Source organism: Nannospalax galili, unplaced genomic scaffold, assembly GCF_000622305.1.
Source record: "Nannospalax galili isolate Female #2095 unplaced genomic scaffold, S.galili_v1.0 scaffold1157, whole genome shotgun sequence".
Classification (NCBI taxonomy): domain Eukaryota; kingdom Metazoa; phylum Chordata; class Mammalia; order Rodentia; family Spalacidae; genus Nannospalax; species Nannospalax galili.
The window spans coordinates 1429816-1446329 of NW_008340118.1; the positions used below are offsets into that span (position 1 = coordinate 1429816).

The 16514-nt window shown below is 44.6% G+C and overlaps 1 protein-coding gene across 5 annotated transcripts in view; it reads left to right on the top strand.

The window, feature by feature from the left end:
* Positions 1 to 16514, top strand: part of Pde10a (phosphodiesterase 10A) — a 517525-nt gene that overhangs the window by 390356 nt on the left and 110655 nt on the right. For all 5 annotated transcript variants that reach the window (XM_029564535.1, XM_008835118.3, XM_008835119.3 and 2 more), the window contains one exon: positions 10968 to 11096. In XM_029564535.1, coding sequence (XP_029420395.1) covers positions 10968 to 11096 — 129 coding nt within the window. The remainder of the gene's footprint in view (positions 1 to 10967; positions 11097 to 16514) is intronic.

Sequence of the window (16514 nt, forward strand, 5' to 3'; positions counted from 1 at the left end):
CATTAAAAGTCCTTTGAGCATTGCCAATCTTTTTGACCTTACTTAGTCTAAGAGGACAGACCAACTTGCCTTTTGATTTTATGAGTTTGCAGGCATGGCGCCGATAGTCGGACTGTTGCAATGTCTAGGCTCCCACAGAGCGGAGGATGGCCTGGGCAGCAAGTGGCTGTGTCTCAGGCAGGCTCAAGGTTTTGAATGATGGGGATAAAACCTTGAGCAATGAATAAGATCGAGATGCGAAGATAGAGAATTAAGAGTTTTCCCACAATCGAGGTTTCCAGCGAACGCTCTCCTGGATGATGTAGCTTGCATTTTTGAGAATAACTGTCCTGAAGGAGATAGCCCTAAAAGCTTTTATACCATGTAGTTTTTCCCTCTTTCTCTTGTGATGTCCTGCAAGAACAGTTGCTCATGGCTTCTCCCTCCAGTGCGATAGGAATCTTTTTTTTTTCCTTTCTAGTCTTTTAGACTCTGTCAAATGACAAAGGCATGTGTGATTTTAATCAGGTCTTGCTTTGAATTTTATCATTATTTATGTAAAAGTTAACTGAATTTTTTTAAGTTAGGAGCTACTAGCACACTACACATCCATTCATCTGTCAGATTCTTGGGTGTTTATAAGAGCTAGCTCCCCAATCTATAGTCTCAGTCTGATCGTTTCGGGGGTTTTTTGGTCAACTACAGTCTGAAAATGTTAAGTGGAAAATCCCAGAAATAAGTAATAAGTTTTAAATAACTTATTATGACACTTTGTGAAAAATGATCTAACTTTATTATTAGATATTATTATTAGTCTCTGTGCCCAGTTTATGAATTAAACTTGAACCCAAAGTGTGTGTATATAGGAAAAATCATTGCATGCGTAGAGTTTGGTGTAAGCTGTGACTTTAGGCATCCTTAGAATATCTCAGAACATGCTCCCTGTAGTTTAAATAAAAGTTTAAATAATGGGAAAATAGCTCAGAAGAGGCCTTTGTTTGAAAGGGATGATTGGACGTTTCAGAAAAGGTTAGATAGGGCTGGTATACTCTTGTGTATGTGGGGGGCGGTTGGAGTCTATTCATAACCTCCGCGTTCTGATCTTACCTATTACACAAGCCTTTATCCTAGTCATTCACAACCTTGTGCCTGGGACACAACCCCTATTGCCCCGTCTCCAGGAGCCTGGGCGGTGCAAGACTGTTAGGAGAAAGGAGTTTGCTTTCACCCGGAATGAGAAGTGTTTGCTGTGGGGTCTCAGATACCTTTTGCCTGCTTATGGAAGTCTTCCCAGGACTCTGCCTTGTTGAGACTTTGTGTCTTGGACTGGATATTTTGTTTGTTTGTTTACAGCTCTACAGCATCTATTTGGATGATGATAGGGTTCTGTTCTTTATTATGCTAATTGACTTCCAGATGTTTATCAAGCTGCAATTCCTTGGCTGTTTGTGTTGCCTGGGTTCCTCTCTGGATGTTGCTGCATTGGGTCTATTAACATGCAGTTAGGACTTTTGTTTTATGTTCCTGAGTGCTATTCTCCAATACTAGATGTAGCTGGTCTCATGATGTGAACTGGGAAGTGTAGCCTCTGTTTTTTGGAAAACAGACCTGGGCCTGGTGTTATTTCCTTAACTACTTGTGGAACTCAGTCATGAAGCCATATCCTTTCAAAAAGTACTGATTCCAAGAGCTCTCTGCCTGTCCTGCTTTCGTGGAGTCCCTGTTTGCCTGCTGTGTCTAATGGGCCTTTGAGATTGGTGACCTCTGATCACTTGTCCCTAGATTAGGTATTCTAACACATCCTTTTATACTTGTTATGTTATCTTCTTACTTTTTGCCATCCACTGCTGTTTCAGCATTTTAAAAAGTTTAAAACACTAGAAAAATGAATATTGTCAGTGCTGGAGAGATGACCCAGTGGCTAAGAGCACTGACTGCTCTTGCAGAGGACCTGGGTTTAATTCTGAGCATCAGCATGATGGCTAAGAACCATCCAGATCCAGGGGATCTGACACCCTCTTCTGACCTCCTCGGGCATTGCATGACACAGGTGCACTTACATACATGTAGGCAATACACTCATACACATAAAATAAAAATAATAAATAAAAATTTTTTTTTTAAAAGCAAATGAATATCGTAGCAATGAATGAATGAACACTGAAGCAATTTCAGATTCTTCGGCTGAGCGTCTGGGCTGAACATGACTAATCTTCTGTGTTTCTTTGGAGCAAGCCATCGGGGTCATGTTCTAGGAGCTGGCTGTAGCCTTCCAGGACTGACTTCACCCCTACCTGCAGGCTGGGAAGCTGCACCGCCTTACTGGGGGCTTGTGTATGATCCCAGGGAGGAGAGAGGTGCTCCTGAGTCTGTGCTTACTTTAAACAGAAGATATTTTATTTTTGGCTTTGGCGTTCGTCAAGCTGGTTAAGCATTACCTAGTTATATTATATGCTCTTCCATTTTACTGGTTTAACAATAAAAGTAATCCAGCCCAGAGGTGTATTCGTTACGTTAGTTTTCTGTTGCCTAAGAAAGTATCACAAATTTAGTGGCTTCAAGCAATGACTACCTCGTAGCTCCCTAGACAACTGGGCCCAGTGTGACCAGGTTTAAGAGTCAAAGCCAGGTGCTCTTATCCAGAGGCGAATGCCACTCCAAAACTCAGTCTGTCATCCGCTCCATGCAGGCTGAAAGACCCGGACTCCTCCTCACTGGCCTGTGAGGGGGAAGTAGGGGAGCTGGGTGCCTCCTCCAGGAGGCCAGGCTGCATTCCTAGCACTCGCCTCTCAAGTCTTCAAGCCAGCCACAGCTCCTCAAACCTCAGACCTATGTTGTCAAAGGAGAAATCACTGGGGAAACCTTTGGGTACTTAGAATTGTTTCTGCCATGACGGTGTCTGTGGTCTTAAGTCGTGATATGTAGAAAGGATTCATTCAAAAGGCTTTATATGTAACTTAACTGAAAAATATACCTGTTTTGAATTTTTCTAGAGAGTTAAAAGTCTTTCTAGTGGGATGATATGCAATATAATTTTCTTTTATGATCTCTAAAGAACAGCATAAAACAAAAATGGGAATTAGCATTTTCTTTGCTAGATGGGTTAGAATGCAGTATTAGGAAATCTCATTCATTTTATTTTACTTTCTTTATGCACACACACACACGCACACACGTGTGTGTGTGTGTGTGTGTGTGTGCAGTACATGGGTGTATGCAAACGTGCATGGATGTGCACGCTTGTGTAGGTGTGTGTGGAGGCCAGAGGCAGATGTCAAACTATCTTTCTCAATGATGACTTCACTTTTTTTGAGGCAGGTCTCCCACCGAACCCAGAGCCCATTGCTTCTGCTAGGTTAACTATCCAGCGAGCCCCCAGAATCTGCCTGTCCGTCCCCAGCACTGGGTCTGCAGGCTCATGCTGCTGCACCCAGGTTTTATTGGGAACTGGGAATCCAAACTCAGGCCATCTGGCTTGAGGCCTCTTCCAGCCCTGAAATCTCATTCAAATATCCAGCTGTTCTCCATGTGGATGACTTCCTGTGTCTCCCTCTTAGCCCTGGTTCCCTGTGTCATATTGAGAAGTCCCATAGGCAACTGTCGTTCCGCAGATCCTAACGCCAAACCACATTCTTTCCCCACAGGACCTCTGGTATCTGATGTCCCACTCTGGCATCATTTACCACTGCTCAAGCTGGTGTTGCCTTTGACATGGCCTCCTGCATTATGCTGTTTGTCACTAGATCACTATGTGTAGGCATAGACCATCTTAAAGGGACTGTTAAAACTCTATGAAGTTAGGGATATGTTTGTTACATAGATGGGAATGGCTGGTGGTCCTCACTAAACAAACAGTACTGAGTGAACAATATGATCCTAACCTTAATCCCTGGTTTGGTGTGAAATGCCCCCCACAGGCTTTTGTCTTGGAACACTTGGCCCCAGCTGTGGCGCTGTTTTGGGAAGCTGTGGAGCCTTTAGGAGGCAGGTCTAGATGGAGCAGGTGGGTGAGTGGAGCCTGGCTTTGGGGGTCACAGGCTTAATTTCTGCTGCCTGACTGTCCATAGACATTTTCTCCATCCATCAGCTCTGCTGCCTGCCACAGTGCCCGCCAGTGCTGGGCTCTGTTCCGGGCCCATGAGCCCAAATAAATCTCTCCTGGGAGTTGTCTCTGTCAGGTCCTCAGTCACAACAAAGAGCAGAGTCCTGAGGTACATGCACTCACCAGCCTTACTGCTAGGTCATCTCCTTTTCTTCATCCGTCCTCTGTTTTATCTGATACGTCCTAAGGCGTCGTGTGGTCCTGGTCGTCAGACTCAGTACAGTTTAAAAGTGATTGACGTGGACAGGCGTGTGTAGAACTATTCATTTCATAAATTAATTCTGAAAACATTTCTAATGAATCTTACTGCACATTTTTAAGATAGTGACTTTTCTTACCCTCCCTTCCCCTCTCCTCCCTCTGGTTCCCTCCCTCTGGCTCCCTCCCTCCCTCCCTCCCTCTCTCCTTTTTTACCTGTTGAGGCTGAGTCTTGCTGTATAACCCACAGTGGCACACACTAGGCCCCCGACTTCTAATCCTCCTCAGGGCAGGGGTTACAGGCATGTACCCCCACGCCCAGAAGAAGGTATGTTTTCTATTTTTCCTACAAAAACTAAGCCCAGCTCGTTCAGAGATTTACATAAATGTTGACTTCTTTGTTTCATACCTGTCAATCATGATCTTTTCAAACCTTTTTCAGCAAGCGAAAAGGAAGTGCCCAACACAGGGTGGTAATTTCAGGGAACTGAGCTTCGAAGAGATGAAAATGGAGGTGGGTTTTTCTTTTTCACTTTGTGTCTGCACATGTCTGCAGCCGTGTGCATGTGGAGGACAGGCCTTCATCACGTCTTCCTTGACGGCTCTCCACTTATTTCCTTTATTTTATTCATTGTTGTTGTTGTTTTGAGACAAGGTCTCCCTGTGGCTCTAACTAGCCTGGAACTCACTATGTAGACCAGGCTGGCCTAGGTCTCACAGAGCTCCACCTGCTTCTGACACCTGACTGCTGGGATTAAAGGTGAGTGTCACCATACCCGGCTCCAGTATTAGACACCCATAAAAATTATTGTTGTTAGTTTTGTTTTTTAGTGCAATTTTAAACAGTGAGCATGACAGTTCTTGCTTGTGAGGCTACCTATGTTTTTATATTAGTCTCCCCTTTTTTGGAGGGGAGTCTCCTATCTTTTTTCCATTTTTCTGCTCTTCTTTCCTCCCTAAAACATTAAATTACATCATAAAAAGGCCTATTTTCTTTCCCCTATAGAGTATTTTAATGTGTTCTTAAGGCATTACACTGTACAATTTATTTCTGTGGGGGGCTTTGTAAAATTTTTTTAAAAAACACTCGTCAAATGCTTTACTGAAGATCTCAGAAGATGGTAAAAAGTTCTTGCTGTTATTTTAAGAGTGGAGAGTGGTCTTACCCCCTAGGTAAGGGTGTTCTCCTGTGACAGCTGAGATGCTTGTGCTCTGGAGCCTGCCTCTGCTGAGCAGCCCCTCAACTTTGCAGCTCAAGCCCTTTTCCTGCGTTGAGACACCATGCTTCTTCTCAGATGGCATCATGCTGATATCTGACTACATGGACGTGTCAGCATCTAACCCACCTGTCTCTAGCCTCTGTCTGCGCCTTTCACCCATTCAGAAACCCTTTAACCCCTGTGGCCATCACTCAAGGGAAGAGACCATGTCTTCCCAGCAGCATGTGACTTTTCCGGGTTGGTTCCTGCTCTTATTTCATTGACCACGTCCTTCAAGCAGAGCTTTTGTGCTTTTAGATTTGCCTTTGGGTTGGACGCCTCGGCGCTTTGGGGATATTGCTTTGTATTTTCTTTGGTGTCTCTATCCCTCAGGCTGGCTGTTCCCAGAGCTAATTGATGGGATCCCGCCTTGGGTTTCCCTGCCTGGGTAGTCCTGAACGTCTCACATAGACATTCTGGTCAACATGATGGCTTGCTAGATAATTTCCATATCTGATAGGTCTCAAGCACTCATGACTGTATCTGAAACATTAACTTCTGAAGTGCAATTAGGTGAAATACTCTTGAATATAGCTAAATACAGGCTTTTGAGGAGTCGTGATTGCTTTAAAGCAGTAGCATAATTTTTCACATCTGTTGACGGGAGTTCCTAGTCTCCCCCCAGGTTACTGTGAGTTTGAACTGCATTTGAGCTGAGAAATGGGAACCCGAGTCCTTTCCTTAGCAATGCCTGTGTGTGGACATCAGTCTCCATTTGTTACTTCCTGTGGGGGTGTGGCTCTCTGACTCCTGGAAAGGGTCAAATTGGGGGGCGGGCTTAATTGTAAGTGTTCTACTCAAAAATCAAAACATCATTTTCATCTTTAGCTTATCACTTCAGCGGTGAACTTGTAGCTGGATGTCTTACAGTAGCTTTGATTGCTGACCTTAGCGGTAGAGTAGACCCAGTAAGGTGAGACGTGTGCTCCATAGGTAAACACAGTCAGTGAGCTCTGGAAACAGCGGCTTTGCGGCTGGACAGGCCGCTAAGGAAGGAGGGCCAGAGGTGGCGGCACTGGCAGGGACACCCAGGTCCCAGGTCCGTCATGTGACTCTGGAGTCCTGGGTGGAAGGGTAGCATTTAAGCGATGTGTACCAGTGAGAGACAAGTATGCGTCATAAGATGTTCATATGTCTTGTGAGACATCCCCTCTCCCTTTGCATCCTGCTTCTTGCCCTGTTACAACGTTGGCTGTATTTCTGGAGTTCTTGGTCCCTGCTATGATTTTATACCGTTTTAATAGTACCAAACTGGCATGTGATAATTTCTGTACATTGTATATAAGACTTTACTTTTTGAAATAATGCCTAAAAGAAATGAAGTTTAGAGCCTGTTAATCCATCCCCTTATTTGACAAGTGTTTAGAAGGAACTGCCAGATAAATCTTCAGTCATAAACATTTAAGTGTGGATGGTGCAGCATTGCAAGTGGATTAAACAATGCAGATGATGAAAGTATATTCAAACTGTGAAGGGACCTTTTACAGAGCAAAAAGGACATTTAAACTCTGCAAAAACTAAAGGGAAATACAGGTAGAAGCATGAGAAAGGGAAGCAGGCCACCGGGGCCCTCGGCAGGGCCTGCCGTCGGAGCTGCTGTGGGAGCATCCCGCCCAGCACCTGTGTACTGTGGGACTGCTGGTCAACATGCCTATAAACTTGTGAAACCAGGCCGTTCCAGAAGGCACATCCAAACCATCTCTCTCATCACAGACTTCTGGGAACACACCAGACAAGTAATTCATTGACTCCACCTAAAGATGTCTATGTTGCAGCCTCCAGAATTAACTCCCTAAGCCTGGTGGTTCCCTTGCAGGACTCAGGCTCAGCAAATGGTTGCACTCAAGATGGGGGAATGTCAGCCGTTCCTCACAGCTGTGCTCACAGTAGCTGAGTTATTACAGCTGGAGGGACGAGGCATGCTGGCCAAGATCCAGGGGTTCGTCTTTCCAAGAGCCCTTTCCTAGGAGAGTGACCCCGACACACTCGGGTCCTCCAGCTCTAGCTTGTGACTGTGCTGTGGGCTACCACGGAAGCATGTGGAAGACCCAGAGCCCAGCTGTGTGGCAGCTGATGACACAGGGCCCTCTGTACACTCCCCAATTTCAGACTTTCAGAAGGAAAGCAGGTGGCAGAGGCCACACTGTACACCCCGTGACTTGACCTTATCTGTGGATGGGTCCCATCCTCAGAGCATCATTCTCAGATGTCAGCCAAGGCCAGCTCTGTAAGCAGCCATCCTGAGAGAAGCTGCTCAGGCCTGCTGGGTAATTCTTTTGGCACCATGTGGAGAATAAGACAGACTAGTTATTGCCTCATGGAGCTTGTAGTCTAGTGTGGTTAGGGAAGAAGTCCCAGGTCAAGTTGTTCATACACAGTCCAAAGGCCTTATTTGGGCAGGTGAAGGGCACGGAGGAGTCAGGCCAACACCAGCATGACCACAAATAGGGAGAGGGCTTGGGACACTGGAGCAGGAGGAGGAAGGAAACAGGAGGAGAGACGGGCTTTCTCGCCCTGAGATGGGACCAGGATGAGCCTGCGACTTCAGGAGGGGGTCTCTGCTTGGTTTCTACCTCATCGAAACCTGAGGCTCAACAGTCAGGTTTTTCAGTTTACAACTTAAGACAACATGTGTACAGAGGTATCCACATCAGAGGTGGATCTGGCCAGTAGCAATCCTGAGAACTGTGATGAACTCAGGAAAGAGAAAGTACAGGAAAACAGGAGCAGCCGGCTTCCTGGCCGTGTGTCTTTCTTCCAGCTGTGGTTAGTGTCTTGGTGATCAAGAGAACACGGGTCTAAGACCTGACCTGTCCTGTGCTCCGAGGTGGAGAGAACACTCGTCTGGACCTTGGGTCTCCTCAGAAGGAGAAGGTGGATGATGTTGGATTTTGGAATTCTCAAAGCAGGCATAACTGATTTTTATTTGTCTCTCTGCCAATCTTCATTTGCTTTTGGACAAAAAATTTTGCATAAATTTGCATAAACGCCATGCCATGGATGTTATGGGTCCAAAGAACTTTTGTCTAGAAGAACAAGCATATGAATTTAGGAGAGTGCACACACACACACACACACACACAGAGGCCATGAGTTCGCGAGAACCTGCTCAGGGTCATGTGGTGGCCCAGCATTGCCTTCAGAAGACACGAGAGATGCTTGTTTGGTGGATTTTTGTTCAGGTACTAAAATTCATTAGCATATCCACTTAGCTTGCGGTATATTTACTAAGGAAAATTGTGTATGGTGTGTGTCTTTGGACCGTACGGGTTTTAAAGTGTATTGGCGTGTGCACTCAGCTCTTGGCAGTGTGAGTCCTTAACCCTTGCATCCTTGGGGTCCCTCTTCCTGCAAAGCAGTTGCAGGAGAATGTGCTGCCTGCTGAGGTGTTGCAGCTGTGGGTCTCTCCAGAAAATCTGAAGTTTTCCAGATTGCTAATCCCGGTGTTGCTCCTTGGATTTAAAGCCAAAGCAAAGGACCAAGTCTCATTGCCTGTTTTACTTCATTGCATTCAGATTATGCAGCAGTGCTGCCCAGCAAGTGTCTCCAGTCTGAACATCTACACCTCGCCACCCCACTCCTCACAGGACATGTATTTCAGCCCTTATAGTACAGCCTGGACTTGGATGATTGAGTTCTTGTAGTGTGATTATTTAATAGCATGAAATAAAATTGCTTTAAACCTACCTTATATCTGGTCAGTGGTTTTAAGAAGCAGAAAATGATTTCCATTTCTTTATGTTCATACATAAACACAGAAGAAGTTATAAAACTGAGACAGTTGTTACCGTAAATCCGAGAAAGGGGTATTGATCATGTGAACCTTAGAATTAAAAACAAGGTTTCTTCTGATGGAGCTCTTAGTTGTGGTGGAATACTGGGACCCCCACCTTCTGTGGTGGTAGGGACTGAGGGCCAGGGGATATAGCACCTCATTTGGGATGAAAGAATCTTGGCAGTTGGGAAGACTGAGGGAGGGGGTGATATGGACGTGTGGGTCTACTGTGCAGGTGTCATGGCTGAATTGTGACAGCAGCAGCAGAACAGGCTGGATCTCTTCCACCTGTGTGTGACCCTCTAGTGACCATCAGTGGGGTGCTTCTCCGTGGTTCAAACAGTGGAAGCACAACATCACGTCAACATCTAGTTCTCCCTGTGTCTAGGGATGATCATACTTTGTCCTCCAGCACACGCTCTAATGAGTTTTTAGCTTCATGTAGGATTTTCCAAACAGAACTCTCTGCCAGCTGAGCTCTTTTGTCCTGTGCTGAATCAAGATGGATCTCACTTTTCTTTTTTCTAACACAGCCCATGTCTGTTCTGCATGTGTTGAAGTAGAAGGTGTAAGGACTGATTTCAATGAAGGGACTCCTTCCCCTTCTGAGCCATGCCTTTCTGCCGCAGAATCCCAACAGTTGTGACTTGAGTTCTCAGCAGAATTAATTCACACTTTTGAATTCTGTGCTTTGTCTATGGAAACATGCGGCCTACTCTCTGGAGTGGCAAAATTAGACTTTCCATTTTTTTCTGTCTCAGAGTAGTTTTCCACTGTTGTCTCTTCCAACCTGACGGATGATAATTGAGATAATTCTCAGTGATGGCCCGAAAATAATTTCATCACTGAAAATAATTATTCACACCCCATTTATGTTTGGAATTGTTTTAATTTCAGAAATATATAATTATATATATAAAATTACTGTCTGAAAAATCTTATGTATATTCAACAGGTTTCACTAGTCTGAAATTTCAGGGAAACTGACTCTATACATAGACTATCAATGAAGAAATGCCAAGATTATTCCAAACTGAACATTAGTTATGCCATCCGGTTTAGTGCCAAAGGAGGAATTTGTGTGACAAAGCAGTAAAAGATAAGAAATTTTCGCAGCTATAATAAAGTGCCAAGTTCTAGTTGCTTCTGCTGCTAAAGTTTCACCTGCTTTGAACATTTAACATAGCTAAGAAAAAATAAGGCCTCTGTAAAGCCCGGCTTGGAGCAACTGACCACAGCTTTAGCTCATGCCCAGTGCTGGAGCCAACGTTCTGTCCACCACTTCAAATTGCCAGAGTATCAACTTTGGGTTCTTCCCTTCTGCTCATTTATTATGGTTTTATATAAATGTGAATAAATATATATAATAAATATAAATGTATAGACATAAAATGTTTTAGCATTTTAAGTGAACTATTAAGGTTTCCTGGCATCGATGCTAATCACAGTCTGGTGTAGCCATCACGTGTTCCAAAGCTTTGCCTTGACCCCCGGCAGACAGTCTCTTCCCATTAGGCCCCGTTCCAGCACCTCTGACCGTCTCCCCAGCAGAGGCAAGTGACTGGATCTTAGCTTAATGTGCCACTCATGTATGTGGTGCCTGTGTTTGGAAATGCTGCGTAGGTGAATTTTATCCTTTTCAATTCTTTTCCAGGTTTGACGGATGAAAAAGTGAAGGCGTATCTCTCTCTTCACCCCCAGGTATTAGATGAGTTTGTTTTTGAAAGTGTCAGTGCAGAGACCGTAGAAAAATGGCTGAGGAGGAAGAACAACAAATTAGAAGGTAAGATTGGCTGGGGCTGGGCCTGGGTCCCAACCAGCTCTTCCAGCTCGTGGTGGGCAAGTTGCTCGGGGACTTTCAGAAAGCAAACCATGGAAGAGAAAGCATTGGCATCTTATTTCTCTCTGTTTTATTCTGTTGAAAAGACAACATCATATTAGAAAGGGGAGAAATAAATACAAGAGAAGAACTTGAACTCAAAAAACACTTAGTAAATTTATTTAGTGCTTCTTGTATTAGTCCGGCTTGGAGAAACCACAGTGCACTACCCGAGGCTCTTCACTTTAAAAGAGAAAAGGGTTGTTCAGCTTACAGTCCAAGTCTGTTCGCCCCATCGCTTTTGGCCACTGACAAGGGTACCAAGAGGCAGTGACAGGAACATGTGTCAAAGTAGAGACCTCATGTCACCAACCGGGAAGTAGACTGAGAGGAGACTGGGGCCCCACACCGCTCAGGAGTGAGATTCGATGCTAAAAGGCAACAACACCCTCAGTACCAGTACCGTGGTGATGGGAGACACCGCTATTAGACCTCTCCACTGACGGCAGTGGTTAGGAAACGCAGTTTATGTAATTATTCTATGTATGTTATTACTTTGTACAACAATAAGTCTTAAAACTCACACGTGCAGAGAGGAGGGAGAGCTCAGCTTGCTGGTTGGCACTTCCTTTGTTTGTGGTCAGGAAGGCCACCAGGGAGCATTCGTCCTCAGGAAACTTCCAGAAGTAAAATGATAGCTCTTTGATATAAACTGTAGAGAAACGAGAAAAATTGGAGAGGCGTTTTAAATTGTGGATTCACCGATGCTCCGGTAAGTAGGCGGCCACCCACACACAGCAGGAAACCCTCACTGAAGCCTGTGGGTCACCCTAGGCTTGAAAACGGGAGGGACTTTCTGGAAAAAAGAGTTTCAGGGGGCTAAGGAGGGGTGGTCAGGGTAATGGGGCTAAGGAGGGCGTGGTCATGGTAACGGGGCTAAGGAGGGGTGGTCAGGGTAACAGGGGGCTAAAGAGGGGTGGTAAGGGTAACGGGGCTAAGGAGGGGTGGTCAGGGTAACAGGGGGCTAAGGAGGGGTGGTCAGGGTAACGGGGCTAAGGAGGGCGTGGTCATGGTAACGGGGCTAAGGAGGGGTGGTCAGGGTAACAGGGGGCTAAAGAGGGGTGGTAAGGGTAACGGGGCTAAGGAGGGGGTGGTCAGGGTAAAGGGACTAAAGAGGGGGCGGTCAGGGTAACAGGGACCGAAGAGGAAGGATCGACTCATGATAGTGTGCATGAGACTATCTTAGAATAAAAAATAAATCAAGAAACTTTAGATTCCTGAAATTTCAAGCACATTGTATTTAAGTTTTATGCAAAATATCTTTTAGGAGTGAGCTGCCTTTGTATGTCCTCATCCTCTGAAGTGTGTCTGTGTATCTGTCTTTTACATTAATTACTTTTGCAGTTCTAGGGATAGAACCCAGGACCTCACATAAGCTGGGCAAGTGCTTTAGCACCAAGCTGTATCTCTACCATTAAAATGTATTCATTTTTAACATGCTTAAGAAGCAGACATATTTATGAAAATACAAATGTAGACTCCAAAAGAAATGTGGGGGTAATCATTTACCTCAAATTCAATAAATACCAGTATATTTTATTTGAATATTATAGTATAATTTTTACTTTGTTTTTTTGTATATATATTTTTTATTTTTTAGAAGAAGCATTTCATTACAGCTTTAACATAACAATTTCCAGAGCCACAGTTGAATTAATACAGTTATACAATATTGAACTCAGTATAAACCCTGTAAGACACAAAATTGAATGAGCCGTCAACCTTCAAAAAAGATCTCCCCCTCATTCCAAAATATATTGTTTCCTAAAGAAAGACTCATTGTTTTTGCTACTAACGCTTAGATGTTGACGCATGTGTCTCCAATCTGTAAGTATCTGATTACTACTAGTCATGGTCAGTTGCATTCAGATTCCGGCACCTGTGTATGGATACAAAGCCATAGGGTAGACCTCAATGGAAATGCTTATCACCTCTACCACTTAACATGTCGTAAACCTTCACACTTCCTCCTCAAACATAACTCTTAATTTGTTGATTTTGTGTGTGTGTGTGTGTGTGTGTGTGTACGTGTACACATCATACAGAACATCCCAAACAATCCCATTCATCCATATACCCACTTCCCAGATGGCACCCTCCCATAGCCCCCCCCCAGGTAGAGCCCTTTTACTGTCCTCCCTCTCACTGTCTGCTGTGTTGTTGGCACCCCCGCCATTCCCCACTACTTGTCCATTTGGTGACTCTAGTCAGCCCATCCAGAGGTCTTTGTTTTAGGAAGGTCAGCTGTTCCTCATCTAGCAGCAATCAGTTGTCAGTATCCCTTTGGATAAGATTGGGGTCTGCTGTTCAATTTCCCAGTTCTATGCTGGGTTACTACCTGGGAATCCATTTGGTCACCCTGGCCAACAACTCAAAAGAAGGTATCTCCTATCTTGCTTGTTATGTAGCCTTTAGCTGTACATATGGACTCTTAAGAAATTATATTGGCCTCTTTAATCTTTGGTTATACTTTCCTTTTGGGTGTTTAAGGCCATACAGTTGGCCCAGATAAAGCAATTTATTTTTACTCTTAAGGTCATTTGAGGATCTGTTCCTCAGGGGTCACATGGGCTTGGGAGGAGCCCCTGGCTCCTCTCCTTTACTAGTTTGTCTGTGAGAAGATAAGTCAAAGGTCCTACTTGACCATGGCTGGCTTTGCTTGGAAGCATGGAGGAAATGATTCCTCTATGTTGACCCTCCTCTTTGTAGACTGGACACTGGTTCAAGTCCATCTGGTGGGGGTCTCCATGACCTCCCTGATCAAGAGGACAGGTGATTGACCACAGTTACAGGACATTTTGAGGGATGCTCATAGTCCCCTGGAACTAGTCGACCTAGGAGGGCAAAGAGCAAAAACTGTCCTTTGTGTCCGTCCCTCTGACCAAATTAGTATAGGCCTCAAAGTATGTCTGTTAAACATCCAAGAAGCTTAGTTCCACCAGTCTGGTATGTTTAATTACCATGTGCCATGTAAACAAAGCTTGGGCAAAGACCAATTGTTCTCAGATAAACCTTGCCTAGACATATATTTCTTGATCTGGTATGTATAATTTGTCAGTAGGTTGTAGGAGTAATATGGTTCCCTCTGGTTTTCAAAACTAGCTAGGCATGATTTATCCCTCACATTGTCTAACCCCTCCATCATGGTTTCCCCAATTAAGGTGCCCCCATTTTGCTCTCAATAATACCCTTCTCCTACAGTCCTACGTCTCTTGAGCTCCTTTTTTTCCTTTATCCCCTAGGTTCCTTGTATACCCTTCCCTCCCCCTCCCTTAAACTAGCCCAATTTTTATCCATATCTCCCTTATTAAGGCCTGTTTCCTACTGTTCTTCTCTTTCAGGTTCTTTCTTTTCCTTTACCTCCCTGTTTCCTTTCCATTATCCTGGTTCCTGTAGTTACGTCTGGATGCATACTCACTTATCAGGGTTTGATGCTAGGATGCACATATGAGGGAGAACATATGTTGTTTTTTTTTTCTGAGTCTGTGTTACTTCACTTAGTATAACAGTTAAATGGATATATTTGGCCAAATTTGACTTCTCATTTTTCTTTAATTTTAGTTTTGATGTGTATGAGTATATTGACTCCATGTATGTAAGTATGTCTGTGTCATGCACTGCCCATGGAAATCAGAAGAGGGAGTCAGATCCCCTGGAACTGGAGTTATGGATGGCTGTTAGCCTCCATGTGGGTTCTAGGAATGTAACATGGGTCCTCTGCAAGAGCAGCCAGTGCTCTTAACCACTGAGCCATCTCTCCAGCCCCTTGACTTTATGTATTTATTTATTTATTGTCTTTTTGAGACCAGGGTCTCCTTGTAGCCCCAGCTGTCCTGGAGCTCACTGTGTAGGCCAGGCTGGCCTCAAACTCACAGAGATCCTCCTGCCTCTGTCTCCCAGGTGCTGGGATTAAAGGCAGGCGCCACCACGCCCGTTGACTTCTTATTTTTATTAATGTTTTTACAGTGGCAGTTAGTTTTACATGAGAGACTTTTGTGTTAACATAAAACATAATGTTTGGAGGGAGCTTTTCTTAATGTGATAAACATGCAGTCTAACATACACAATTGTTTGGTTTAAAACTGCACTGGAAGCAAATCATTTTCCTGTTTTAGCTAAGTTGTAGTTTTTTAAGAATATTTTATTTATTATTTTTATGTGTATGCATGTATTGCCAGCACGTAGGTAAGTGCACCCATGTCATGCAATGCCCACAGAGGACAGAAGAGGCTTTCGGATCCCCTGGAACTGGAGTTACGGACAGTTGTTAGCTGCCATGTGGGTGCTGGGATTCGAACCCTGGTCTTCTGCAAAAACAGTCAGTGTTCTTAACCCCTGAACCATCTCTCCAGCCCCTAAGTTGTAGTTTTCAAACACAATGAAAACACAATGGAATATTCACAAGAGGGCTTTCTCACTGAAAGATGAAGTAATTTTAGAAGTAAGTGCAGTAATTTTTAAAGGGTTTATGAGTGTGTGAGAGTGTGTGTGTGCGTGTGTGTGAGTGTGCACGTGTGTGTATGTGAGTGCGTGTCTGTGCACGCTGTGTGTATGTGAGTGTGTGTGTGCATGCGCATGTATGTTTGTGTATGTGTGTGTCTGTGAGTGTGTGTGTGTGTATGTGTATGTGTACGTGTCTGTGTGTGTGCATGTGTGTGTATGTGTGTGTGTGTGTCTGTGTGCATTGAGAGGGAGGAAGAAAAGAAGAATAATGGAAATGGCATTTTCTTTTTAAAACAACCCTAGTTTTGGTGATCAAGAACCAAGCTTGGCCAACATGTTTCCATCACTGTCAATCTCAAACACTGGAGAAGGATTTGAGATGATGTTTGATGCTCTGACAGGTGTGGCTGAGCTTTGAAGGCACATGAATAGAAAGGGCTTGGGAGATGGCTCCCTCCATAAAGTACCTTTCACACAGCTTGAAGATCTGAGTCCAGCTCTCTACCATTCGTCAGGGAGCCTGGCACAGGGGTGGGTCACCTGTAACCCCAGTACTCTGTGTGTGGTGGGGAGGCTGGGGAGACAGATCACAAAATCTCCCTGATCAGGAGCCTGACAAAATCAGTGAGTTCCAAGCTCATTAAGAGAGAACTTGTCTGCAGAGGAGGAGGAGCCAGGGGTGGTGGTGCACTCCTTTAATCCCAGCCCTTGGGAGGCAGAGACAGAAACAGAGGCAGAAAGACCTCTGTGCTGGATGGCTTTGGTGTCAACTTGACACACCTGGGTTAAGGGAGCCTCAATTGGGGAATTGCCTCTATTGGGCTGGCCTGTGGCCATGTCTGAAGGGCATCTTCTTGATGAGTGATGTGGGAGGGCCCA